The following is a 27,349-nucleotide window of genomic DNA, read 5'->3' on the forward strand; positions in this document are numbered from 1 at the left end:
CTGGGGAAAAGTCGAGCGAGAAAACCTTGTTGAAGTGGACTCTGATGGGTTGGGTGAGGGATTCGCCATCTTTGTTCCAGGCCGCGATGAGCTCTCCGCCAAAATCACCGCTCGCTATGAATTGCCCGTCTCTTGATACTGCAGCTACTCATATGCCGAAGCGATGCCCCTGCATTACCTTCAATACGACACCGTCTTCTATATCCCATAGACGAAGGGTCTTGTCGTATGAGGCCGTCACCATACGGCGTCTATCGGGGAATACTACAACTGCAAAGATACTATGCCTATGACCTTCAAATATCCGACTAGCCATGGTGATCCGGATGGCAGGATGTTCTGCTTCTGTCATTCTCGAGGTGGATGGTATGGTGAGCGCGACTTGTTGGCGAGCTTGTGAGAGTCTCGATCTAAGACGTGCCTGTACCGGGCCTTTTTGTGCTTCTTCACAGCCTCAACCTTAGATGCCAAGGACACGGGGCACTCAGACCGCTGCGATCTGTTATCGAGAACTTTTGAATTCACTGATGCGTACATCCCATAGCTGTACCGAGGAAATATCCCCATGAATATAAACCAAGATGATAACTTGGTAAATATAAAACTTCCCCTCTAAACTTGAAGGTTCTGACTATCTGGACAATGAAAAAGAATATTCTTGTGTTTTGCGGTCCTACCTACATATACACTGATCATATCTGAGATACCATCCCAAGGGGACGACGACGGTCATCAGAGTCAATGGAATGCTCCGCAGTATGAAGTAGAGATACATATGTGAGCTTGATGTAACTTGGTCAGACCACCCGCGAATAACCGTCACACCAAAAGGTGGAATACTGAACACTTAGCTTTCAGTATCAGCGACGGTATATGCACTAATTATGAGAACTTTTCTTCATGGCGCCGTTGAGATTATGTGGCTTTCCTGACTTATGCGAGTCACCTGACGTCGTCGATGCAAGATGACTCTGACCCTAGAGTTCCAGATAACGTTGGTAAGGGACGCTGCATAGTCAAGCATGCGGTGCGAAGTCGGTGCGACACCCTACTCTATTGGTGTGATGACTTAAAGGCAGGAAACTCGTGCATCGTAGGAGACTGGTTACAGATAAGTCCACCCTATGACAGTGAAGTATGCGTTGGGGGGATCCTGCGTACAATGTACTGAATGCGACGTGCCCAGTGGACTAGGAAATCGAAAAGAGAGTTATCATCCTCATGAGCCACCCGGTAACGCAATTTCCATTGGCTGAAGCCCTGGCGTAGGACCTGGAATCGAGAAAAAACCTCGTCCATATTCGGACGTTGTGCTGGATCGGTGTGCATCATGTCCGATACCAGACCGCTAAGGAACTCCACACCTGAGTAGCGCTGTTTTCCACAAATCAGAACGTGAAAAATGAGAAGTCATTATTCCACTTTACATCGAGAAACGTTTCTTGGATAGCATGTCCAAGATACCAAACGTCAGTTGGAAAAGGATTTCGAGGCTTAAAATTGTCTTCCTTGAACTCGGGCACGTCTTTATCTCCACCGAAGATAGGGACTTCTAATGGGTTGGTGTTAGACGCCTCATACTTGCGGGAAATACCAAAGTCTATGTAGTAATATCGTGGCGGAGACTGCGTGCGCGTACGATGCCTGGCTGCGCGTTTGAGGTCTTCTGACATGTATTGCTCGCTTGGATGCCACGCATCTATGAACATGCTGCCGTCCATCAGTATATTCAGTTGCATACAGTCCCTTTATTTACGTCATGAGACACGGTATCCGAGCAGCTTGAATACATACCTGTGAGCAACGTGGTGCCTGTGCATAAAGAGCAGTCCCTTCAAGTGAGAGAGAAATAGTTATGAAAAGCGCAAGTCAGTGAATAAAGACCTTACTTCAAAAAGCTGGTGGATGCAGTCTATGACTTCGCCAACGGTGTCAAAATAGGGATCCGTAGCATTTCGAAGTAACGGCATGACCATGATCATAAGATGTTCGGCACCAGGGACCTCCAGAACGTCGTAAATTGGTACACAATGGTTGGCTGGATCTTCGCTGAGAGGTGAGCTGCAAAAATAGCGACCGATCTCTATCTCATGAGGATGTCGCGACACTTCAATACATTTAAGTAATACGCGAGCGCCGTCTCGAATGCGCCGTGCATCCAGTAGAAGATAATGCTAAAAGATTTATGGTAGTCGAGCAATACTGCTAAGAACGAAGCACCCACTGGTGACGAAATTCCATCCTCGCAATTTATGTCAATTTTGTTGGTATTCGTTCAAGACGGCACCCAATCCGGATTGTAGCGACTACGAAGCTTGTAGCCTTTTTCTTCGAGAAAGTTGTAGTGGTCCCTCCACCAAATCTCGAATTCAGCAAGATGTTACCCTGATGATGGTGCCGTGCCAGGCATTGCAGCTCGTGTGATTTATGATCACGAATCTGATGTCCGTACTGTTTGCGCAGAAGAGACCGCTGGTTTCTCTGAACATCCTGCAGACGCATTTGTAGAAAGCAGTTTAAGTGATAATGTGAACGAGAGTCCTGAAGTCTTACTGGAATCCATGGGGGTGTCTGATCCTGAGAGCTCTAAGGTATCTGGACGTGCATTCACTGCGGCCGCATTGTGTAATCTGATGCCAACTACATCTGACAAATCGACTCTCGTGTTGCGTAGGAGTTCTGAGGCTCAGTGCGAATACCACAACCCAGACCTCGTGCCGGGTATGTTTCCCACTTTGTTTCCGTTCGGTGTAGGAGGATTTGATGATGAAAGTCGTCCAACAGCCCTGGGTTTTCGCCGGCAAATCGAGTACATGCTGGATCTGGCTGATAAATCTTTTTGTTACCATCGTACCTATATGTTTGTCATGCTGAACATATGGCAACGTCGTTTGGCCCACCTCCATACTCATTTTACTGTCCGTCGTGCGCATTTTGACACCTTGGCCAAGAATCTTGTCTCTATATCCCCAAGTACCCTCCGTCGAGTGGCTGAACATCTCCAAAAAGAAAAATCATATTCCTCGCTGGCGAGCGCCGACTGTACTGCACTCAATCTCCTCAGCAAAGTCAACACTATCGCTGCCCGGATACCAGGATCACAATCAGCCAAAATTCACATTCACAACGAAATCCGGAGCTATTTTGGTTATTTTGGGGTCCCTCAGTTATACTTCATGTGTAATCCTAATGCTGCTCACAGCCCAACCTTTCAGGTGATGTATGGCGATGAGACTGTGGATCTCACTCAATGTTATCCTGTCTTGGTTTCAGCTCGTGAGCGTGCACTCCGCCTCGCTCGTGATCCAGTTGCTGCAGCTGATTTCTTTCAATTTTGTGTGAAAGCTCTGTTCGCGCATTTGTTCGGATGTGACTATGACACCACGATTTCCACACCTCAGGGCGGAATTCTGGGTCATCTGGAAGCTTTCTATGGAACCAGTGAGTTCACAGAACGAGGGAGTTTGCACGGACATTTCGTTATCTGGTTGTTAGGTGGTCTCAACCCTGCAGACCTACACAAACGGCTGAAGGATCCCCGTTATCAAGCCCAGTTCTTCGCGTATTTCGAGGACATCATCCATCACCATTTACCAGACATAGAGATGGATGTGGATCCTGCATTCGAACCTCGAACTCAAAGACCACCTCCACCTTTAGAGCTATCAGTGGACAGCGAGACACCCCAGTCCATTCTCGCCAAATGGGAGTCTGTCATGGCGACCGAGATCAAGTTCTGTGGTGAGGTCCTACAACGTCATTCTTGCCGTCGGGTGTGTCACAAGTACGGAAATGAAGATCAGTGTCGATTTCTCTTCCCTCATGAAGTTGTTGAGGCATCGTATTTTGATGCAGAGAGCAATTCTGTGGTACTCATGTGCAGAGACAGCATGGTCAACTACTTTAACCCATACATTCTCATTTTTTGTAGGCATAATCATGATCTTAAGTCGATATTGTCTGGCAAAGCCGCGAAGGCTGCTATGTTTGACATCACGGACTACATCACCAAAATGGATTTGAAGACTCACAAATTGCTGTCCTTGATGTCCAGAGCAGTCTCACAAGTGTCCACCATTCCAGGTGAATCAGACCTTGCCTGTGCCAAAAAACTGCTCCACAAGTGTCTATCCCAGTTTGTGCGACAGCAGCAAATTCACGCTCAACAAGCCACACGGTACATTCATGGGCTTGGAGATGATATTCTGTCGCACGAGACAATACCGATGCTTTCTGGCCTGATGGTTTCCTTTGTGAAGGAGGAATTCGTGTTGAAATTGGGCGTCACGGACAATCAAGAGGATACAGAGCAACTGTGCTTGCACGTGCAGACTAACCAAGCCGGCCAACTCATTGCCATGAATCAGATACACCATTACTGGTACAGAGCCGATTCACTCCAAGGCATGTGCTTTTATGACTTCTGCTGCTTTGTCCACCTGGAATCAAAAAGTAAGAGCGAGAAATTGAAGAATACAGCAGACACATGCCTAGGCATCCTTCAGAGACATCCACTCAAGTCAGGCCATGATTTATATCTCACCCACTTGCTGCTGGAACACACAAATAGTGAGCGAGGCGAGGGTGTCCGATCGCTGGTGCCTCGTGTAGTAGGGATGAATGTCCTGCGGAAGAAGTCTGAGCTTGAATGGGCCCTCTTCACACTGACACATTTTAAAGCATTTAGCGTCTCTCGCCCATTGATCCCACCAGGATAGATGTTGCTCCAGGTTTATGAAGAATACAGTTTGACCCCTTTGCCATGCATGTAATGAATAATTGGGAAGCAGTGCATGAGTGCGAGGACGAACACGATACTGATCAGCTATGGAAACATGCAGCAGTGGCTGCCAATAGCAGGAGTATCACCTCATCGTTGATGAAGGATAGCAGGAATAACCTTGATGGTGGTGACGAATCTGACACTGTCAAAGTCGTGTCGCCTCAGAAACGTCCACAGCGCGAACTCCGTTTGGAGCGCTCAATCGCTTTACTCCGCGTGGCAGGCTGGATGGAAACTAACACTGTACGTCACCTGAACTCGTGTGATGCCATCACGGAGCCTGTCTTGGCAAATTCCACATGGAATACCATACCTCATGAGGTCGATGATGTCATATTGAAAGTATGGCAAAAGGCGATCCTGAATCAGGCCAGGATGGTCGCACAAACTCGCCAGAATATGCTGAACCCAGAAGAGCAAAGTTTCGGGTCTTTAACAGATCATGCGGATGTGCCCACTCACCAGCTACATCAAGTATCTGGTCTCACCACCTGTCCAAGGCCTTGTGTGCCTGTGCAGTCCAATGTTCAGGGCACTATGAGATACACAAGGTCAGACGAGCCAGAGAAGTTGATGACTCATCTGGAACAACAGTTTGCACTGAATGAGAAACAGATCATATGCTTCCGATTGATTTGTAAGTGGTTCATCAACAAACATGTCTTGAAATTGGACACACCCCTGTTGTCCATGATCATGACCGGACCTGGAGGCACAGGCAAAACATATGTAGTAAATGCCATCAAGGCTTTCATGGCACATTACGGTTGTGCTCACTTGATTCGATTTTTGGCCCCTACAGGATCTGCAGCGTCTTTGATTGACGGTATGACTATTCATCAAGGATCAGGAATCAAGATCAAGACTGCGCGTCACGGCAAAACAACGAAAGAGGTGAAAAGCTTCTTGGACCCTTACCAAGTGGCACCCTGACTAGGACCCCAAAAAACCGGCACCTAGCACTGCGCCCACCAGCGCTCCAGACGTCTCTGACGCCTAAAAACCCCAACAGTTCCCCACCTGAATCAGCCAAACCAGACTCGGCGACAAGCAACCGAATCTGGCAATAATGGCAACTGGGAAGACATGTTCAACGTCTATAGGGCCTGGCAATTCAAACATCCGTGCCCCCACTCCCACAAATAGAACCAGAACGTCCCATCGCAACACGGTCTCATTGTTGTTATCAAGGGATGAAATATTGCTCCAAGAATACGAAGTAAAGGACATAGAGAGCAGCATAAACTTCCTAGAGAAGTCCCCTTTTCGCCAATCAGGCATTCTGTTCTCCCTTGATAGTTTAATATTCACGATCCTTCATATCACCCAGCACACAGGAATCCCACGCGTAGTTATCAAGGGCCTTCGAGCAGTGGCATTGCACCTAGAAGACAGCTCAACCCGCAAATCTACCATTGCAGAAGTCGATATTCAGCAAATCACGGACTCTCTCTCGGCCTCGCTATCCAACCATGTCGTATCCACCCTTTCATCTGCACTCTCCACCCATGTGGTCGCAGCTATCTCCCCACAGGTGGCTTCCATTCTCACCACCTCGGAGACCCTCAAAGCGAACGTCAAGGAGATAGCTAAACTGAAAACCACTTTAGCAGAGAACACTACAATCGGCCCTGGTCTCGGAAGCGAAGCTGCATCAAGGGCAGAACAGGCAGCGGAGGCTGTCCTCAACAGCATAATGGAAGTCAAAACTGTTATGGAAGGCCTAACTTCTCCCCTCAAAACCGCGCTCCAGACAACCCCGAAACTTTACAGCACTATAGTTCAGCAAAACCCGCAAACTCCAACCCCCGTATCAGCAGCATTAGTACGAGCAGTCACGAGAGACCATCAGGTTCTCTTCGACCCTACACCGGGGCAGTCTCTCCTCGCACCCGAAGCGACGTCGGCCGACATAGCGAATAAAATCAAACAGGCACTTACGACAACCCAGTCCAACGACAGACCCGAACTACACGTTAAAGCTACCACTCGCCTTCGAAACGGGGGCTTCGTAATTGAGTTCACTACTGCTGAAGCTGCCACTTGGGTCCAACACCCCGAAAATCGACTCAACATCGCAAACGCCCTCAATAACGCAGTAACCATTAAAGATAGGTGTTTCTCCATTATTGTACCTTTCTTATCTGTTACATCCAGGGTGGAGGATTCAGCATGGCTACGTACCGTGGAGGAGGAAAATGGGTTGACACCAGGAGTCATTGAATCGGTCAACTGGATCAAGCCACTCCAACGCAGGGCTGTAAACCAGCGGGTAGCCCACACCATCTTTCACTTTACACAACCTAACATGGCCAACAAAATTCTTCGCGACGGCATCTATGTCGGTCAGGAGAAACTGCACCCTTGTAAGGATAAAAAGGAACCTGTAAGATGCGTCCGATGTCAAGTGTAGGGCCACATTGCAAAGGACTGTCAGGCGCCACACGACATTTGTGGTACCTGCGGTAAGAACCACCGCACTAACGATTGCAACGCTTACCGCACTTTCTACTGTGTTAGCTGTAATACTAACGACCATGCTAGCTGGAACCGAAATTGCCCTGAATTCGAATCTCGCTGTGCAGGTATAGATGCCAAGCACCCGGAGAACTCAATGCCATACTTCCCCACAGATGAATCCTGGACACAAGTACTGTTACCACCACAGCCAGTTCCAACCAGAAAGATGACATCCTCAATCCCACTATCACCTCCGGCCACGGCACACCCTGTCTTGCGCCAATCGAATCTGCCTTTCGAGCTGAGACGACCTGTTAGATACCATCAACCAAGGGGTGCCCCACGACACTTTGGTCGAGGAGGCTTCAGAGCAGACACTCCTACAGGGCCGAACTCAATTCCGCTCGTGGCCAATGCAGGGTCCTGGGACTTCAACTCAAGTTTACCAACCATTCAACGCACTCCCAGCCTGTCACGAGTACCTTTAACAAACCATTATTCTTTCTTGAATCTTCCTAAATGTCAATACACAGCGCCTAAGTCAAACCCTAACCCTACCTTGAAAGCGTCTATCATTCCTGAAATACCTTTAGCGCCCACGACATGTGTCTTCAATATGATTGATGAAGAAGACGAGTTCTTTGATTGTGAATAGATTAGATAAGATAAGATATGGTCACGTGATGCTTCTTTAATATTCTACGATGTTCTATGGTACGATTCCCTTTCCTATTTTATGATTGGCTAGTAGTTACAACTCAGTTTCAATCTCCGTTTCAATAGTTGTATATAGGTAGCATGTCTTGGTCGATAGTTCTTTAGTTCAAACCTCTTGTATCTACACCGTAGCAATCCAAGACATACTTGCTCTTCTTTCTATTGTCCGATAACCTTAGTCGAGTCCTAGTCTCTGCCCAAGCGTTAATTCGTTGTTTGGGTTGTGACACAGCCCCTCCACCCCCGGATCCCCACTCACATCATCTCCTTCAATTTACGCGACTCCACGGCCCCTCACCCCTACTAATGTCTAAACATCACCCTGAAACAATGACCAGAATACGTGTATGGCAGCAAAACCTTAACACTTCATTAGTGGCACAACGCTCACTCCTTAATGGCCCCATTGCTAGGGATTGGGATATCATCGCTCTTCAAGAACCACACATCAACACCATGAAGAACTCTATTTCGTCGCCGTACTTTCACGCTGTATATCCCACCACCAGGTTCTCTGCACCCTACCTTACATCTCATGCAATCACTCTCATTTTGAAGTCACTTAATACTAACTCTTGGCAACAGCTAGCTTTCCCCTCACCGGACATCGTAGTGATCCAATTCTGAGGCCCATTTGGATGCTGCACAATATTTAATATCTATAACGACTGCTACTTAACGCACACACAGGATGCTCTCGTCTCGTTCCTGGAACGAGAGATAGCCAGAATATGACCGTCTGCAGATGACCATATGATCTGGTTAGGGGACTTTAACAGGCATCACCCCTTATGGGACAAGGACCGCAACACTCAGCTCTTTACTAACCATTACCTTAACGCAGCCCAGCCTCTCTTAGATTTACTTGCAGACTACAGCATGGTCTTAGCCCTGCCAAAAGGTATACCCACCCTTCAATCTTCAAGCTCCAAGAACTGGACACATCAAGACAATATATTTTATACCGACCACACGAGCGATTCCTTTATTAGTTGCTATGCTAATCCAGCCCTACAAGGCCCAGCTACTGACCATCTCCCCATCCTTAGCATTCTCGATCTAGACGTCCCCAGAGCTACAGTGGAAGAAAAGCACAACTTCCGAGAGACCGACTGGGAGTCCTTCAACAAACAGCTAACCCTAGAGCTAGCTAAACTCCCACCTGCTCAGCCCCTCGCCACCACTGACGAATTCATGATTGCAGCATGCACCCTCACTAGCGCAATCCAAAGCACAGTCGAACAAACAGTGCCAAAATCCAAACCCAACCCCCATTCCAAACGTTGGTGGACCAAGGACTTGACGATCATGAGATGTGAGGTCGCGAAATTAAGTCATCTTTCATTCAAACTACAGGACGACTCTGATCACCCATGTCATGAGGAACACCGTCTAAAGCGCAATCAATACTCAGAACTCATCAAGCAAACCAAGAAGGAACACTGGATCAATTGGCTCGAAGAGATAGAAGGTAACGACATTTGGATAGCTAACAACTACCTTACAGCAGCAGCGGGCGATGGCAGTTTATCACGCATCCCAATGTTATGTCGTCCTGATGGTTTGGTCGCTGACACCAACGAGGAAAAAAGCGCAGCTTTAGCTCACACGTTCTTCCCTCCCCCACCAGAGGTTTCGACGGTACCGGCAAATGCAACATACCCTAATCCTGTCCCATCCCCAGCGCCTATTACTAAGTCTCAACTGTCATGTAGCATTGCGAAGCTAAGTCCATACAAAGCCCCTGGTCCCGACGGCATATGTAACATAGTATTTATTTGATGCGCTGACCTCCTCCAACCCTACCTGCTCCACCTGTTCAGAGCAGTATTCACCCTCCGAACCTATTACCCCCCCTGGCGGGACTTCACCACCGTTGTTCTGCGTAAACCGGGCAAATCTGACTACACAGTCACAAAGGCATACCGTCCGATCGCTCTCCTCAATACAACATGCAAACTCCTCACAGCTGTAGTTGCAGATCAAATGACCTACCTCTTGAAGCACCATAACCTACTGCCTGACACTCACTTTGGGGGCCGACCAGGCCGATCCACGACAGACTCATTACACCTACTCGAAGCAACTGTCAAGGACGCTTGGCGTCAGGGTAAGGCAGTATCAGCATTGTTCCTGGACATCGAGGGTGCCTTCCCAAATGCAGTCACAGACCACCTATTGTATAATATGAGGAAAAGGTGACTCCCAGAGTCGTTGGTAGGTTTCACTGAGCGCTTACTAACAGATCGCCGCACCCAACTCAAGTTTGACGGACACTTATTGGACTGGATTCCAATAAGGAATGGTATAGGTCAAGGCGACCCTCTTTCGATGATTTTATATATAATTTATGACTCTGATTTGGTCGAAGTAGCGGACAGGCGCAATAAGAAGGAGAGAACGCTCGCATTTGTCGATGATACAGCATTCATAGCTATCGGGAAATCCTTCCACAAAACACATGCAACGCTGAAGAGCATGCTAGAATGAACAGGAGGTGGCTACGACTGGGCCAATGCTCACAACTCCAAGTTTGAGACGTCAAAATTTGCCCTAATATATTTCTTGATGAATGCAGCCAAGGAACACCCCCCACTCATCACCAGAGGCACCACCATCACCCCGTCAGCTACACACCGATTTCTAGGAGTCATATTGGATCAGGCACTTCGATGGAATGAGCACGTCACGTACGCTTTGGCGAAGGGTACTGCCTATGTGTTCCAACTACGTCGCCTCTCTTCTACCTCTATAGGACTCCCACTATCACTAATGCGTCAACTTTACCTTGCAGTTGCTCTCCCAAAAATGCTCTATGCCATGGATGTTTGGTTCCGCCCTCTCTTTGTCAGGCGCGGGCGACACTCCTCAACGGGGATCAATAGGCATGGCTAAACACTTGGAAAGGGTTCAGCGTATTGCAGCTCTGAGCATCACCGGAGCCATGCGCACCACAGTGACAGACACCTTGGAGGCACACGCAAAGCTCCTTCCCATCGTGCACCGCCTGCAAAATCTATGCTACCAAGCTGCTATACACTTAGCAGCGCACCCCCCATCTCACCCTCTATTTACTCCTGTGCGCAAAGTGGCAAAGAGATACATCCAGCGTCATCGCTCATCCCTGCACCACCTATACTACACCACCAAACTCAATGTTGGATCCATCGAAACCAACACACACAGCAGACACCCTCCAAACTCCTCCACCCCATACTGTATAGCAATAGCCAACTCCAGGGAATGCGCCATCCAAGACCATGACAACAACTCAGATGAGATCAAGGTGTACTGCGACGGGTCAGGCATTAACGGTAAGATAGGAGCAGTGGCAGTGCTTGTTCGTGCCGGCCAGCCTCAGCCGAAAGTTTTGCGATTTCATTTAGGCACAACTGACGAGCACACGGTGTATGAAGCGGAAGCCGTTGGTCTCACATTAGCTGCTCACTTGCTGAAATCGGAGGAGGATATCACCTACCCAGCATCTATATTTGTCGATAATCAAGCAACAATCAAATCCAGTGATGTCTTTTCCACTAAGCCAGGTCACTATTTGATAGACCATTTTCGTAGCTCAATAACAGAACTGAAGAAGGACAGCCACAATCGTCATTTTAAAGTTACAGTTAGGTGGATCTCGGGGCACGACGGGGTAGAGGGAAATGAACTAGCAGACGAAGAAGCTAAGAGAGCGGCAGTTTCAAACACAGAATCCAGTCCCACAGACACCTTGCCCCCATACCTCCATAAAGGAGTCCTCCCCTGCAGTATTTCGGCACTAAAGCAAGCGCAGAAGAAGGAATCCTCCGACCGTTGGAAGAGATTATGGCAAGGATCGCCTCGTCATGACCGAACTGTTAGCATCGACCCCAACATACTAAATGGCTCCTTCATATCCCTAGCCCAACACCTCCCGAAACACCATATCAGTATGCTCATCTGGCTTCGTACTAGACATATATCCCTCAATCACCACCTATTTCACATAAGCAAAAACCCCACACCCAACTGCCCTCACTGCGAGAACGTGCTGGAAACAGTGATACACTTCCTTCTTATATGTCCTTACTATGCATGAGCACGCCACATCCTTACCACCACCCTCCGTCGCAATGCATCATCCATATCTTACCTGCTATTGAATCCCAAAGCAAGCGCCCGGGTCACTCTCCTCCAAATCAATGCTCGACGACGAAGGGATACGAAACCATTTCGGTGGTTTCATTGGAGTTTTATTTGGTTGCATGATGTAAGAAGTAGAAAGGCGAAAGGCCAGGTTTTCAAAGAAAGGTTATGGAGGGATGACAACCCCTCCAATTTTCAAATTCCATGCTCCACTATTCCCCTTGTACCCGGTGTTACACCCGAGCACATGCCTCATCCACATACATCGACAGGGACCACATCACAACGAACCATACAGAAATGGTCCCGCAGATTGGAAGACCTGCGCATCTAAAACGGCCGGTGCGAATGGCGGACTAGCAGGGGTCAGGCCCCCACTAGGGCATTTGCGAGGTCGGAGACGCGGCGGGGGACACAGGTGTCCCCCATTCCTAGATAGAAATGTCCTACATAGGGTAGTACACCCCACATGGACATAAATTGGATTAAAAAAAAAAAAAAGAAAGAGGTTGGTGACAGTTCAGAGGATTATACAGTACTTGTCAGCGTGCGTGACAGGACTCACTTGCAAAATGAGTGGAAACACGTTGAAATGGTATTTGTCGACGAATCATCTATGCTGAGCTTGCAGTTGATTTGTGATTTAGACCATGCACTGAGATACGCGAAAGAAAAGCCTGACAAATATTTTGGAGGTGCTGCATTCATTAGCTCTGGGGATTTCTACCAATATCCACCTGTTGGAGGGACACCTCTGTTCTCACCCATCTCGTCATATGCCCCTCAGACAGAGCAGGAGATGCTCAAATGGCTTGGCCGGCTTGCTTGGAAGACCATTGATACTGTCGTAACCCTCACAGAACAACAGCATATGAAGTCAGATCCAGAGTTCGGTAATGCGGTGCAATGGTTGCTGTCTGGCAATGTACATACCAGGATGTTGATCTGTTTAATTCACGTGTCATTCAATCAACAGAGGAACCGCAGGGGATTGACCTTAGCACACCACTGTATCTCGCTTCAGCAGCAATTGTAAGTACAAATGCCATTCGAGAGCAACTGAACTTGCTGAAAGCACGTGCCAACAATGAGAGTCATCCTGAGCGTCTAGTCATCTGTGCAGCAAATGACAAGCTCACCCAAACTTCGAATCACATGACCCAAGAGTTGCGGGTGCATTTACTCCAATTGGACATCACGGCTTGGACATCTTTGGGTTCACTTCCTGGCTGCATTGCCCTTTATGTTGGCATGCCTGTCATTTTGTGGTCAAGAAATTTATGCACAGATCTTGGAGTGGCAAATGGCTCACAGGGGATCGTACGGGGCCTCTACACTAACATCTGTGAGTTTGGTTTCACTTACTGCACTTGTGCACTTGTAGAATTTCCCTCCAGTCAAGTCTCTATCCCAGGTCTGCTGGGCAGCATATTCCCTGTCACCCTGATTTTGTGGTCATTCACAACTTTGCCTGCAGGTACCACTGATGTGTCAACAAAGGTGAGGGTCATTTGAAATCAGTTGCCCATCCAACCAGCATTTGCCATCACAGGACACTCAGCTCAAGGCAAGACACTACCGAATGTAATTGTAGACTTGCATGAAGGAGGATTTGGTGCTTATGTTGCTGCATCACACACGTGTTCTAGACAAGGTCTGTGTATCATGCTTCCTGTCACTATCGACCAGTTGAACAAGCCACTTCCCTATGATTTATTGCAGGAAATGAAGTGCCTGCACCAGTTGGAACATAACACTTACATTCGACATGGTTTTGCTGAAGGTGCATTGGTGAATGTCATTGATCCTGAATCTGAGCGCGAGCTGCCTCCCAAGAAACTGCAAGGTAAGTTTATCGCACCAAAAGGATCATCACAGTGGAAGCTGTCCTGTGGCTTCTGAGAGTGTTGGAAGCCTGAGTAAACCTGCAAAAGTGCACAAGGTTCACGATGAACACCCTTCTGGGGCAGCAGCATTGCCTTTGCCTCCGAATCCCACCGTTCGTGAATGAAAGGCGCTCTGTAGTCAAGCCACAGCAGGTTGTACCTGGTCGGAAGTGGATTGGTCATGTGCTTACGATTCCGTTTTCATGGTAATGTTCTACATCTATCGTTCAGCTGGTGAGCAGTGGATAACGAATTGGATCTCTCGTGGGTCACTCAACGCAGGATTAGCCCTGGATTTCGATTGTCTATGTACATCCACTGAATGACTCGCTTCACTGAGATTGTTCAATGAGGCGCGTGATCGTTTCCGCCAATGTCTAGCATGCATTAGCCCCATTCACTTTGCAATACAGGGATGCATTGGAGCCTCGGCATCCCACATACTGGACCTTCTGGTGGGTTCCAGCAGCTGCCAACCCCATGTGCAGATTCATTGCATTGCCTCATGCCCGACAACCGACACGCCAACTGTACTCTCCGTCACCCAGGTGTTGCCCACCATTTGTGACTGATGCATGGAGTGGGCTGGTTAGAGACTCCCAGATGAGCGGCCTCATGGATTCCGAGGTGTCCACCCAGGCATGGGTCAATATTTTTGGCCATGCGACGAAAATATTGCATGGCCAAGTGCACGGCTTGGCTCCATGCAAACAATGTGGTGGACCGTCAGAAGCTCGCGTATTCTTTGACAATCCTCCTCCATTGATCTCATTTGAGGATGTATTCGAGTCACCACCATCGCTACTGGCATCCCCCTCTTTGGTTCTCCCAACTGCATCAGGCCATGCTAAATACCAACTGTGTGGAATCATATACAAAGGAGGATTTCATTTTGCAGCTCACATGTTAGATGCTGATGGAGTGGTGTGGCACTACAATGGCCGTGTCAATGGTGGTAGCCCTTCTCTCAACATTCCTGCATCTGCTCATCCAACAATATGCCCCACATTTGACTACACAGTGATGAAGACCTTGGAGCATTGGATGGCTCATCTGCTAATTTACATGTTGTGCTGACGTCAACATTGGTTACAGAGTGAGAAGGAGCGAGTGGATTATTGGGATCTGCACACGTGGTGAGAGGGCTGGCGATTTCAAAAAGGTTATGTGTCTAACAACTGGACCTGGTGTCACAGTTTTGGCTATACATGGTTTCAGTGATCGGCGGTTGCTTCAGAATGTTTTTCGGCAATGGCCGGGCATTGGTGTTTGAGAGCCTGCGAACAGAGAAAGGGACATGTAGAAAGCGGCACATGGAGAGTACGACACAAACTTCGTCCCAGCAGCGATGTAGGTGGCTCTATTCCCCAGACTTTTCCTGACTGAAAAATCCAAGTGATGGCAGTTGAGGACCCACGTCGACCGGTAGTGGACCACATGACTTTGTCTGACCTTCAAACGTTGGCTGAGACTTTCTCGCCCTGGGACCCCAGATCACTCAGAAAATCCATGACCAATTCAACAACATCATCCAGCCCTTCACCAGCATCCATCGGGCCCGGTTTCTTCAAGTATTGCATCGAACGAGAGCTATCATTGTGGGCTCCTGTGCTCTAGAAATGCTCCTTGGGCATGGTGAGACCATGATGGCAGGTTTGGGACCCAGAGACCTGAATCTTATTGTGCCCCACAGTAGTCTGATGTTGATCGAACACTTCATCGTAAACACTATGGCATTTCAGCCCATGCCAGCGACTCTGCACCCCACTCTCACCAGTGTATGTGCATGACTTTCGGCGCTATGGTGCCAATGGGCACATCACCACAGTCTCTGAACCACGGGTGGGGGTTGAAATTGTCAAAGTTGTACTGAATGGACCAACCACGGCAGACATGACATTCATGTCATGTGGAGATCTCACCACTTTCTATCCAGAGCTCACCCTTGATCATATTGGTGTCAGGAGCCAGAATGGCCAAAAGATTGCTCATGGCCAATCATTGGGCTGTGTGGGCAAAACAGTGTTGGACATTCGACGACACACATCATTCCTTAACAGACCTTGTAATTCCTCCTGTCCTGCTCTTTGGTGGAGAGTCAGCGGACGACACTGACTGCCTGACTGTGGAGTGGGATATTCGCTATGACTTCAAATCATTCCTGCTTAATAATGACACCAAGTGGAGGCTGGACGTGGATTGCGTAAACGATCAGTGTGATTTTCGTGTCCATGCCACATTTGCCAATGAAGATGTACCACCACCTCTCATCATGCCCAAAGATTGGGAAGATATTGATTATCTGGAACATGCCATCATGGAACACTATCCTGTGAGTCTGCCTGTCCTCTTCACCTTCTGATCTCATGAATCTGGGGTCCACAGCCCTACTGTCAGATTTTTAAAGGGTTGCCCTACACCATGGCTTGTACACGGCCTTATATAGTTTCTGTGCCTGTGCAAGATGGTGTGACGGCCTCACGCATGCTGAAAGACCTTGAAGTCAATTATTCGGTCCATCAGTGGGGGTTCAGTGCCACAACTGCATCATGTGGTGCCTTGCGACAGGCAGTACAGTACTCTCCTGAACTTTGTGGTACCGCTGGATGACGTTTACACCTTCTTCTTCGAGGATGAGACTATCAAACCACCACCCAACTCGCTCATCAACAACATTGCACCACAGTGCTGCCATGCAGGCACGATTTGATGGGAATCTCCTGGTCATGAAAGAACACGATGGCATCCTGGTGAACATTGCAGAGGACAATGTCAGGCTCGTCACATTCTTACTGAAGAGGTACAATATTGAATTCTACCTCGCTCGAATATTGCTCACTGACAGCGCACAGTTATATGTATGCGTCCTGACGTAGCATCACACTCAAAATGTTCACCTTGTGATTGTATATTACTCTATAGGTTATCCAGTTTTGAATCAGACGTCTGATGGCAGCTCCAAGAGGTCTCAGTACAAGATGTTGTGTTCTGAATGTAATTTGGTATGAACAAGCTTTCCACATCAGCCCCTTCTCGTGCTGTATCCAATCATCGCTTCCTAATCTAAATGGCATCCTTCCCTGGTCTGGCTGATTTTCTCCATTCGGTTTGGAGACTTGAATGTGGTCGTGCCGATGTTCTCGTTTTGCATCAGGCATGTGCTGGTACAGGGCGGTCTGTTCTGACCTTATCAACGAGTTGGAATGCCTGTGTAATCTTAAGTCTTAAGTCACCATTATCAATCAAAAAACACAATCACGCACCTCATCCTCAGAGACGATTAACTTGACAATATAATCCATCAGCCCAGACTTCGTAAATTCGGGAATCTTAGTTGCAAGGGAGCCATCTAATGTTTGCTGGGCTCCTTCGTCAGATGCTTTACAGGTAGGTGGTATTGCACGATCGTGCATCTTGATGCCTCGCTCATTGCAGCGGTCTCGATAGATTTGGAAGTGGAACTTCGCGTTGCAAGCAATATGTGTGCGCCGAGTCGAAACGCTGCCTTTGAAAAAGGATTGATTGGCCGGTACATTATTAGCTCTAGAATTGACATGAGTAATCCGCTTGATGTTTAAAGTCAAAATGTACCTGCATATCTCACACCACCAGCCGTCTTCACGCTCTTGGGTGTGCAGATTGATGTGTCCCTTCTCCTGAGTGAATACCACCTTTAAATCCCTACTGCGCTCCTCTTTGCCCTTATGCTTGCGATCCTCACGATCCTTGTCTCCAAATGCCTTGGTCCTTTCGTAAGCTTCCTCTTTGTTGTTGTCCTCGGCCTCTTCTTCATCATCTGAACAATCCTCTAGTGCAGGGGGTTCGTCGTCATCACGGCAACGGACCACGCACTTGGGTGCAGGCTGTCCTTGGGGAGGTGCTGGAGCCACTCGTTTGGCTGGAGCTGCATTTGCAGCATCGCGGATTTTTTCTGTCGGTTTGATGGCTCGGCCTGAGCAACGAGACACGAAGGTAGTTAGCTTGCCATTGGATGCGGGAGGCGGAGGTGGAGGAAGCATGGGGGTGTCGTTGTCGGGATCATTGTACCAATTGATGGCACTAGCATCTTTGAGTTGGCCATCGGATCCAAGTGCACACAACATTTGTGCAGCAAGGAGGGTGGGGATTGAACCTGTAGTTAGCAGCTTGTTTATACTAAAACTTGTGATAAGAGATCAAAAAAAAAGACGCACCTTGAACATACTGTTGCCATGCAATTACTTGATGTTGAAGCTTGAGGTACCGGAACGAGAAGCCGGAGGATATGTTCTGAACATAAAAGACATTATAGTCTGAATAAAGATTAACATTTGATTAACATTGGGCTTACCAGAACATTGAGTGGATTACCAAGGAAGTCAGATGTCACCAATGGAAATGTGTTGGGTGTTTTGGCTGTGAAGTCAGACCCGCTGTTGATTGTCCCGAGATCGATTGACATGCCCGTTGCCAGAAGATCAGAGCAGATACTGGTGGATCATGCAAAGAATCTGAGAACATGTTCGGATGGGTTCGAACGGGTTCACAGTATTCAGGCAGCAGCCGAACGCCGAACCTAATAATCGGTTCGGTCCTTATATTATGTCGAACCTAGGACCGAACCCACGGTCCGGTCCGGAAGCGTTCAGGTCCGAACCGAAGTTCAGAACCGAACTGCGGCAGCACTAACTGTGACACCTTCTGGTTGAACTCGTACATGGATAGATATACTTTTTCAATGTTCAGATAATGCTCAATAACTCTTACTATGTTAGAAAAAAACTCGTCTAACATTATCATCTTTAGCTACTTTCTTCATAAACAGCTGTGATTGTGCTAATGTTACGAATTTTTGTGAATTCTCCCTAATTTGCCTTGGGAGGGTTTTCCTGATGTAGAGACTGATATTGTCTAGGTCTTCATAAACATTAATACTCGGGCTCGAATGGCGGTAGGGAAAGATATGCTTACTTTGTACACCTAGTGATCCCAGTCGTTGCGGACTTCTCACAGCAACCAATGCAACCACACGGGACGTATCTTTCAATTGTCCCACTGAATCCGCAGTAAACCGCGCAATCCAACCCGTCGTTAATTCCTGGGATATGTCCACACATATATATACCTGTGGATAACCGTACTAAGTACGCAGCCTGCACGTAGTAAGCTGCAAAAGTGCCTACCCTCGGTCCCCTTGCAGGTCATGCCTAAGGGAGTTTTATCTGAATTAGACGCGATAGCTACGCCAGCCATCGCTGCGGCAGATATGACAATATTGGTGAGTGAAGTGAATTTCATAGTTCATAGTGTTTTCTGGGCTGCGTAGGTTGGCTTTTATACGCGATCAGGTAAATGCTTTCATGCGCTCGCATCGCCGGATATTCCAGCTCATGCCCTGTTGCATAGTTTTCTTCTACTTGTGAAATGCGCTTGATTCTTTACTCATTCTAATTTCTAAATCAGTTTATCCATCGTTATTCAGGATGCGGCACCACGGCGGGCGTACAGACTATGTGCAAGGCTATCGCTAGGTATTTCTCAGAAGTGTCGTTGCTCATCGATTATTCGAATCTAATCATCCTAGTTCCTAGCAGGATTCTGTCGATCCAAGATTTTACTTTCTTTGTTTTTGGTCCCTCCTCCCTCGGAAACAAGTCAAAGGCAGTGAACTTTGCCTGGCCCTGCATGACTTACGGTATGGATAGCTTCTTGCCGTAGGCTAAACAATACAGATTGTCACACCAGAGCGCGAGAATAATTATGAAAATTATGAGGTATCAGGATATCTATATCTACAATATCTCCAACATTGTCCTGACATCCATCACGTCGTAAACGGAACCATGTTCTTCAGGGGGAAGTTCGTCATGTGAATCCTGTGATGGAGACCCGGACAGGATCCAATCATCCTCGCACTGCGTGTCGTCTTCAAAGTCAGGCAGGCCCAGGAGATGACGATTCCAGGGACGGACGAGCAAGAATGACTGTCGAGTAGGCCGTCGTCTCATGTATCACACTTGAATTATAATTGATACAATAAATAACACCACAAATACATGCTGCTACAATATTTCTAGCGTCTTGGTCATGCCCGGGATAGAAGAAAGATCTTTGACTTGAGCAATAATATCATGATCTGACGTGATTCTCTTGTATTCTCCGCCACGCTGGTGCGCTAGCAAGAACGCGCCAAAAGGCTGTTTAAGGTGAACGATCAACCGCAAGGCTCGATCGCTCAGTTCCGAATCAACCAAATCTTGTGCTTCAGAGAACCCATCAGGCGAACTCTGTGATGAAAGCCCGGGCGCAGACTGATCTTTCTCGCTCTCTGTGTCATCAGATTCGTCAAGCAGCTCTGCCGAGCCAGACGGTTCCGCGAGGTCAGGAAGCTCAAGGAGATAACGATTCCATGGACGAACAAGCAAGAATGTCTGCATAGTGGGTCGTGGAGATGAGAACTGATTCAACTTGTCCTTCGTGACGATCAGCAGGTCATGAAGCCCGTCGGCCTTGACTTCATATATGTTTTGGTCTTCAGCACGAGTTCGTTTAACTGCTGTGACATGAAATGCGATGCAAGGCAGATGCAGTCTGCAGTTAGCGAAACGAGGCGCGTTCAGTTCGTCAAGCAGGGCATAGATTTTCAATGCCAGTTCCACAGACATGGTATGTCGGAGCGAGGAGATTGATGTCTGAATATCATCTTCAGACAGAGATGAAGGGGTATATGGTGGAGCTTTGTATGAGGAAATATCGGCCGGCAGACAGCTATTGAATTCGGATGATTGCCCCACCCAGTTCAAGGCGGTGATGTCACCTGACCGAGCTACGATCTCCTGCAAGAGCCTCCCCAGTGCGTTTTGCTTCTTCTCCCCATAAATGACAGGCAGGTTGACGCTGAAGATACCAAACAATGAATATGCGATATCTTCCTGCCATGTAGTGACACGTGCCGACACCCATTGAAGTTTCTCCCGGGCATCTCTCATCCCCGGACAGAATGCGACGAGGGCCTGTGCATCTATGCCTGTCGCATTTCCCATCTCCTGCATGATTGCACTGGAATGCTTGTGGTTGGGAGAGCGATCGTTAAGATACAGGGACCAATCCCTCTGATAAAAGAGTACAAATGTCGGGGCCAGAAATTCTTGAACTGTCCATCCTCGAGTGTTCCAAGCGCTACTTGCGAGTGCGCCAGGCTGCGACGAAGGCGGAACATCCGAAAGGTAGATGATGGTGAGTGCTGAGTGACGATACCAGAGAAACATGGAATTGACTGATTCTTGAACCTCAACGTTGTTAGTCTGGTCGATGCAACACGTATCAATCCATGCCCAGCGATAGCCTTCATCACGAGCAGTTCTACAGAATGACTGCAACTTCGCGATGCCGCCAACTGGATCCAGGTCATATACTATCTTGTCCTGGATGACATGCAGCGATGGTTCCTTCCCTTCCCACCTATGCGATAGCATAACATAACGGAAGTACATCGCCACCACCTCCTGGATGCGCTTCATTGGGAGCTTTACGTGCACCAGTGTTGATGACAAAAGCTCCTTGTATTCTGTACTCGTTTTGAAGGCATCGATCTGCGCCTCACGATTGCACAAGCGTCCAGTGGAGGTGTTGATTAGACGATGAGGGGCGTTGTCGAGCTGAACCTTGATGCTATCTTCAATAGCACGCTCTGCTTCCGATGGACTAAGATACTGTTGGCGCAAGTCTGGACAAGGAGTCAACGATGGTGAAGGATATGTTATTTGGGGCGTACTTTGTGTTTGCGAGACGGGAGTATTTTCCAACTTGGAGAACATGATTTTGAATACCTCGATGGCTTCGTCATAACGATGTGCGCCATGAAGTACTGCATGCTTCAACTGATATCCAAAGTAAGATGAGGGGTCGAGTTCGATCACCTGTGTATCACCGAAATGAGCGTTGAATACGAAACAGTAGCTGTCATCACACCTTCTCTGCGTCAAGGAGTGCATCGTCCCATAGCATTTTTCCCGACCTCGCCTTGCTACGGTTCGCAAAAATTGTACCAGTTGCCAAATCGAGGTCGATCGCTGCAGAGTAGAGCTCGATAGCCCTGTCGTAATCGCCTGCAACGAGGGCAGCATCGCCGCTCGCAGCGAGGTCAGCCACTCCAGCGGCAGCATAGAGCACACTGCAATCTTGCTTAAAAACTAAGTGAAAATGAGGTTATGACTTATACTCGGTGGACATCATGGAGACTTACCAGCGGACCAATCAAGGCAGCGTGCCTTCGTGGCCTCATCAGCCTTATCCATCATGTATCGGTATGCTTTGATGGCTTCTGGAAGTCTACCTGCCTGAAGCAACGCATGGCACCAATTTTGATGTGCAGTTCGCCACAAGGACCGGAGGTCCCATCCGAATAGCTAGAAAAAGCAGTGGGGCGTGATACAATGATTTACGGTTGTATTGAAATCAACCTACCACCACGAAGATATCATACCTAGAATAGATGGCAGACTTGGACGAGAAAGTAATACTGTTAACGGCAGTGGTGAAGTGGTCAGCTGCTTCATTGTGACGTGCGTCGTCTAATGCATTCATTCCCAGTTGAACGTGTAGATAAGCCTAAAGTGCGAAGTTCGCAAAATCAGTTTCGATGCATGAATCTGGAGTTGACTGCATCAGGAGCACTCACTCCCACAATACTACATGCAAGAGAGTTCGCATCGGGACGAGTGGTAGTTAGTTCTTGGACGCGCTGAATTGCCTCGTCATGTTGGTTTGCATTGAAAAGGGCGATGGCCTGACAGTTGTCGTGTGAGTAGTCGGCACATAGAATACATTTGACGTACCTTGATTAAGAGTAGAAGACGAGTTTTATTCAAGTCTGCGTTCACGTACATGAACGCGAGGTCGAATACTTTCATCGCGTCTTGGAACTGTTGTTTGCCACAGTGGGCGATACCCTTGGAGATACAGCCCATCAAGGATGGCTGAATGCTAATACTCTGTATCACCATATAAGTTGGTCTGTATTGAAGATATCGCAACAATGCATCTCACTTCGAGTGCGTCATCAAGTGCACGGTCCCAGTCTGAGTTTCTTGCCTTGACGAACGAACGATTCGCATAAGAGTCATAGTCGTTTCTATCAGCTTCAATCGCTTGGGTAAGCAGCCTGTCAGCAGTAGGCAAGTTGCCGGCGATGCATGCATTGCGGGCTGTCGTGTTGATGGTGAGAATCTGCATCACACATGGTCAGATCACGTAGTAGGAGCGAGGGAAATAAACATACCTCACAATCAAAATGTTGAGTCTTGGCATCAAGATTGAGGATCAACAAAGAGACTAGCAAAAAACGGGAACTCACATTCTCTGTCACTTGTTCCTCCATGTCGTTCCGCATATCCTTGTAGAAAATGAGATGAAAAAGGGACGGAAGATGAACGGAATCTTACATCTGATGCCTGGTCCTTGGGAATGTCCTCCAGCAAACTTGAAGGTACTGCCCACTTTGAGATTATAACAGCACTTCCTCCTGTCAGGATGTGCTTGCCATCCGTGGAGAACGTGACACAATACAACTGACCCGGATGCTTGAATATGGCGATGGTTGATCGATCCGAAAGCCGCCAGAGGCGAACCTGTTTGTCCTCAGATGCGGACGCAATAAGGGTGCCAGCAGGGTTGAGGGCGGTCATGTAGACAGTCTCGGTATGGCCCTTGCAGGGTTCACCAACCTGCTTCCAGGTCGATGTATCCCACTCCCTTATGGTGGGATCTAGCCTGGAGCCCGTCGAGAACAGTCGTGTACCATCGGACGTCCATGTGAGTGAGTAATTCCATGCTCCGTTGAACGCAGAGTGACCCAGAAACTTTGCGATGCATTCTCTCTTGCGTGGATTCCATATTTGGATATCTGTCTTGGTTGCGATGGCAAGATATTCACCGGACGGCGAATACCGAACACTGCGGATTTCAGTCTCACAATTGATTGGATTTCCTTGAACCTGCCATGTTTTTGTGTTCCAGAGCTCCACGGTGGTATCCAATGAACCACTCGCCAGAAATGAGCTGTCTGGGGAAAAGTCGAGCGAGAAAACCTTGTTGGAGTGGACTCTGATGGGTTGGGTGAGGGATTCGCCATCTTTGTTCCAGGCGATGAGCTCTCCGCCGAAATCACCGCTCGCTATGAATTGCCCGTCTCTTGATACCGCAGCTACTCGTACGCCGAAGCGATGCCCCTGCATTACCTTCAATACGACACCGTCTTCTATATCCCATAGACGAAGGGTCTTGTCGTATGAGGCCGTTACCATACGGCGTCTATCGGGGAATACTACAACTGCAAAGATACTATGCCTATGACCTTCAAATATCCGACTAGCCGTGGTGATCCGGATGGCAGGATGTTCTGCTTCTGTCATTCTCGAGGTGGATGGTATGGTGAGCGCGACTTGTTGGCGAGCTTGTGAGAGTCTCGATCTAAGACGTGCCTGTACCGGGCCTATTTGTGCTTCTCCACAGCCTCAACCTGAGATGCCAAGGACACGGGGCATTCAGACCGCTGCGATCTGCTATCGAGAACTTTTGAATTCACTGATGCGTACATCCCATATCTGTACCGAGGAAATATCTCCATGAACATAAACCAAGATGATAACTTGGTAAATATAAAACTTCCCATCTAAACTTAAAGGTTCTGACTATCTGGACAATGGAAATGAAAATTCTTGTGTTTTACGGCCTACCTATACACTGATCATATCTGAGATACCATCCCAAGGCAACGACGACGATCATCCGGGTCAATGGAATGCTATCATGCACGAGAATTTTCATGAATTCGTTGACTTGCTGCCGATGCAGAATCTGTCGTATCTCAAGCGCATGCTGAGTGAAGCGTTCAACGGCAAATGAGGATTAGAGGACAAAGGTGCAGGGCCCCAAGGTATGGTACGCCAGCGGGAGACGGGATGCTGTGTCATCGTCTCCATCAAGCACAGTTGGACAAGAGGGACGGATGGGTTGGGAATGGTACATCACAGGGTAAAACGAAACTCAGAGCGGAGACGTGGTAGGCTGAAGTGTGCTTGATTAGGACTGCCACGTTGCAGGGTAGCCTACTATGGTGGTCATCAAATCCTTCACGGGGAAGGACACTTACACGAGCTGTTGACAGCAGCATTCCCATGGGCATGGGAACTATGTTTGATCAGCAGCTGGTTACATTGGTGTCACAACTTCAAGTTACGACAAGAACAGTATTCCAACCCCTCCGACAAAGCTGTCGTGGTGATGGTCGGGCTAGTGCTTGAAGATTGGTGTGAACGATATAAAACATGTCCTTCAAGTTGATTCATATCCCTTCTTGACCACGACGCTGCAACCCGACATCGAAGGATGATTAGTATCTTCTTTTCTTTCGGCTCATCTGTATTACATACTATGATCCAGATAATATCCATGTAAATGATGGTCCCTACGAGCCGAGGAAATGACACTAACATGGCTGTTGACAGCAACGTTCTCATGGGGCTGGGAACCATGTTTGATCTGGCCAGACAAGAAAAGCATTTCGACCCGTTCGACAAAGCTGTTGTGGTGATGGCCGGGCTAGTGCTTGAAGATTGGTGTCAACCGTGAGGCTGCAGCCCAACGTCGAAGGATGACTACATACATATAGTAAGACTGAAAGAACACTGGCTGCGTGGCATGTTGTTCAAGAAAGGAAATGCTTTTGGCTGGACAAGGAATGGCAACAACTTGCGTCTTTTGCTTATCAAATAGCGTAGTAGTAGTCAGCCTATATTTATCATCCTTTATCAGCGAAGCGAGCAGTCAGCGCTTCAGCTAGAGCCTACCATGTAATTATAAATTCAGGGCCTGTCTCGCTGTCAATCCATCCATCCATCATGTCCATCCCTGCGTTCGATACCACCTCCTACTCCACCTACACCCAATCACCCAATCCATCCTGGACGTATGGTCAAAAAGTCGACGCTACTCCTGCCGGAAAAGAATGGGTCGCAGGCGAATCTGCAGGATGGAAAGTATATAACACGGCAGAAACAGACAAGGCGTACGTACTCCTCGACATGTTGATCAATCCGCAATTGTGACCACGATCGACAGCGATCTCTACAAGCTCTTGATTTCAGGCGTGGTACCACGCCCCATCGCATTCGTTTCCACGATCAGTGAGGATGGCGTAGAGAACCTGGCACCCTTCAGGTAAGACATATCTCTAGTATCTAACGCGCTCTGTACGCTTACCTTGTTTACGTCCACCAGTTGGTTCAACACAGTGAGCAATACAAACGACACGTCTTCTTAATAGTCCCATCATAACCTCTTCCCACAGGTCACAAACTACCCACCTATCATCTCATTCGCAGTCAACCACAGCGCTCCGGGCCGCCTCAAAGACACGACCACGAATTTGAAGAACGGCCAGGGATTCACTGTCAACATCATCAGTGAGGCATTCGTCGAGAATGCAAATGCAGCTGCTATAGACGCTCCTCCCGACTTTGACGAGTGGACTCTCACTGGTCTGACAAAGGAGAAATGTGTATGCGTGTACTTTGATGATACGGTATATGCGCTGACAATCAGGTGTTCAGGTGCAAATCAAAGCCTCGCGCGTCAAGGAAAGCGCTTTTAGCATGGAGTGCGAGGTAATTATATTTTATTCAATGCCGAGCCCGCTTACTCGCTAACAACGCCACCTCCCAACAGCTCTACAAATCCATAGATATCACCCACCCAGTCACAGGCGAGCACAGCAACACGCTCATCCTAGCGCACGTCAAATACATCCATGTGCGCAAAGATGTGCTTACGGACAAAGGCGTCGTCGACCTCACAAAGTTCAAGCCTGTCGCGCGTTTGGGCGATATCTCATATGCCCGCGTTGGAGATGCATACAGGATCGCCCGTCCATCATGGGCGCAGGAGGAGGCTAAGATACAGGAGGCATTAAAGACTCCCGCATCGCTGTGAAATAGAACGAAGGAACCATCTTTTGGTAACATATACCATAGATCATGGGTAAGATGGGCGATGGATATCAGCATCTATGCGTAATCGAGGAATTCTTATACCTGGTAGACTCTATGATGACTGACGCGCCCATCATGACTAAATTCATTGCAAGATTCCAGGACCCTGTAAAGGGTACTGTTTTCGGTATGATGGTCTGCTAAAAGTTTACAACGGTCTCGCCTTGAATCCTCGCACTATGGCTACTATTTCCTCGTGATCTCATTCTGTTGTCGATACCTTGACTCATCCTGTCGTTCCGGTAGCTTCGGGCCAAGAACTTCCTGATGAGCTCCATTGTATCAACGCGCGTCTTCATTCTCAAGTCTCGTGACATCCCATCGCAGGCAAGAGACTCCCAATACCCATC

General features: G+C 48.1%; 11 protein-coding genes across 11 annotated transcripts; 9 read left to right on the forward strand and 2 right to left on the reverse strand.

The window, feature by feature from the left end:
* Window positions 1–731: 731 nt before the first annotated feature.
* On the reverse strand, window positions 732–2,563 carry EDB93DRAFT_1320303 (uncharacterized protein; the record flags this gene model as incomplete). The annotated part of the gene is made up of 6 exons (XM_041454906.1): window positions 732–1,374; window positions 1,428–1,746; window positions 1,795–1,832; window positions 1,890–2,174; window positions 2,288–2,362; window positions 2,453–2,563. 6 exons carry the CDS (start codon window positions 2,561–2,563, stop codon window positions 1,123–1,125), a joined length of 1,080 nt encoding a protein of 359 aa, XP_041309289.1. The 3' UTR covers window positions 732–1,122.
* A 160-nt stretch (window positions 2,564–2,723) lies between these two features.
* On the forward strand, window positions 2,724–3,446 carry EDB93DRAFT_1082434 (uncharacterized protein; the record flags this gene model as incomplete). Its single annotated transcript, XM_041445685.1, has 1 exon — window positions 2,724–3,446. A coding segment is annotated over one exon (723 nt), but the record flags the coding sequence as incomplete, so codon positions are not given.
* A 159-nt stretch (window positions 3,447–3,605) lies between these two features.
* On the forward strand, window positions 3,606–4,049 carry EDB93DRAFT_1082356 (uncharacterized protein; the record flags this gene model as incomplete). The annotated part of the gene is made up of 1 exon (XM_041445679.1): window positions 3,606–4,049. A coding segment is annotated over one exon (444 nt), but the record flags the coding sequence as incomplete, so codon positions are not given.
* Window positions 4,050–5,341: 1,292 nt separating this feature from the next.
* On the forward strand, window positions 5,342–5,623 carry EDB93DRAFT_1055006 (uncharacterized protein; the record flags this gene model as incomplete). Its single annotated transcript, XM_041444741.1, has 1 exon — window positions 5,342–5,623. A coding segment is annotated over one exon (282 nt), but the record flags the coding sequence as incomplete, so codon positions are not given.
* Window positions 5,458–7,898, forward strand: EDB93DRAFT_1270994 (uncharacterized protein; the record flags this gene model as incomplete). The annotated part of the gene is made up of 2 exons (XM_041454333.1): window positions 5,458–7,149; window positions 7,369–7,898. The coding sequence occupies exons 1-2, from the start codon at window positions 5,853–5,855 to the stop codon at window positions 7,896–7,898; spliced, it is 1,827 nt and encodes a 608-aa protein (XP_041309293.1). The 5' UTR covers window positions 5,458–5,852.
* A 3,675-nt stretch (window positions 7,899–11,573) lies between these two features.
* On the forward strand, window positions 11,574–12,038 carry EDB93DRAFT_1082282 (uncharacterized protein; the record flags this gene model as incomplete). The annotated part of the gene is made up of 1 exon (XM_041445674.1): window positions 11,574–12,038. A coding segment is annotated over one exon (465 nt), but the record flags the coding sequence as incomplete, so codon positions are not given.
* A 663-nt stretch (window positions 12,039–12,701) lies between these two features.
* On the forward strand, window positions 12,702–13,121 carry EDB93DRAFT_1082271 (uncharacterized protein; the record flags this gene model as incomplete). The annotated part of the gene is made up of 1 exon (XM_041445673.1): window positions 12,702–13,121. The coding sequence occupies one exon, from the start codon at window positions 12,702–12,704 to the stop codon at window positions 13,119–13,121; it is 420 nt and encodes a 139-aa protein (XP_041309295.1).
* Window positions 13,122–13,240: 119 nt separating this feature from the next.
* Window positions 13,241–13,987, forward strand: EDB93DRAFT_1082495 (uncharacterized protein; the record flags this gene model as incomplete). The annotated part of the gene is made up of 2 exons (XM_041445689.1): window positions 13,241–13,585; window positions 13,607–13,987. 2 exons carry the CDS (start codon window positions 13,241–13,243, stop codon window positions 13,985–13,987), a joined length of 726 nt encoding a protein of 241 aa, XP_041309296.1.
* A 1,956-nt stretch (window positions 13,988–15,943) lies between these two features.
* EDB93DRAFT_1248714 (uncharacterized protein) lies at window positions 15,944–16,681 on the forward strand (the record flags this gene model as incomplete). Its single annotated transcript, XM_041452754.1, has 2 exons — window positions 15,944–16,303; window positions 16,475–16,681. The coding sequence occupies 2 exons, from the start codon at window positions 15,944–15,946 to the stop codon at window positions 16,679–16,681; spliced, it is 567 nt and encodes a 188-aa protein (XP_041309297.1).
* A 3,331-nt stretch (window positions 16,682–20,012) lies between these two features.
* On the reverse strand, window positions 20,013–24,362 carry EDB93DRAFT_1248716 (uncharacterized protein; the record flags this gene model as incomplete). The annotated part of the gene is made up of 11 exons (XM_041452755.1): window positions 20,013–21,676; window positions 21,725–21,869; window positions 21,922–22,142; window positions 22,196–22,358; window positions 22,417–22,560; window positions 22,631–22,738; window positions 22,788–22,943; window positions 22,999–23,178; window positions 23,231–23,251; window positions 23,306–23,344; window positions 23,394–24,362. 11 exons carry the CDS (start codon window positions 24,360–24,362, stop codon window positions 20,013–20,015), a joined length of 3,810 nt encoding a protein of 1,269 aa, XP_041309298.1.
* Window positions 24,363–25,850: 1,488 nt separating this feature from the next.
* On the forward strand, window positions 25,851–26,940 carry EDB93DRAFT_1248717 (uncharacterized protein; the record flags this gene model as incomplete). The annotated part of the gene is made up of 6 exons (XM_041452756.1): window positions 25,851–26,017; window positions 26,071–26,169; window positions 26,230–26,242; window positions 26,300–26,509; window positions 26,562–26,615; window positions 26,677–26,940. 6 exons carry the CDS (start codon window positions 25,851–25,853, stop codon window positions 26,938–26,940), a joined length of 807 nt encoding a protein of 268 aa, XP_041309299.1.
* Between the last annotated feature and the right edge of the window lie 409 nt (window positions 26,941–27,349).

Source organism: Suillus bovinus (assembly GCF_016758785.1).
Source record: "Suillus bovinus strain UH-Sbo-P2 chromosome Unknown EDB93scaffold_16, whole genome shotgun sequence".
NCBI lineage: Eukaryota > Fungi > Basidiomycota > Agaricomycetes > Boletales > Suillaceae > Suillus > Suillus bovinus.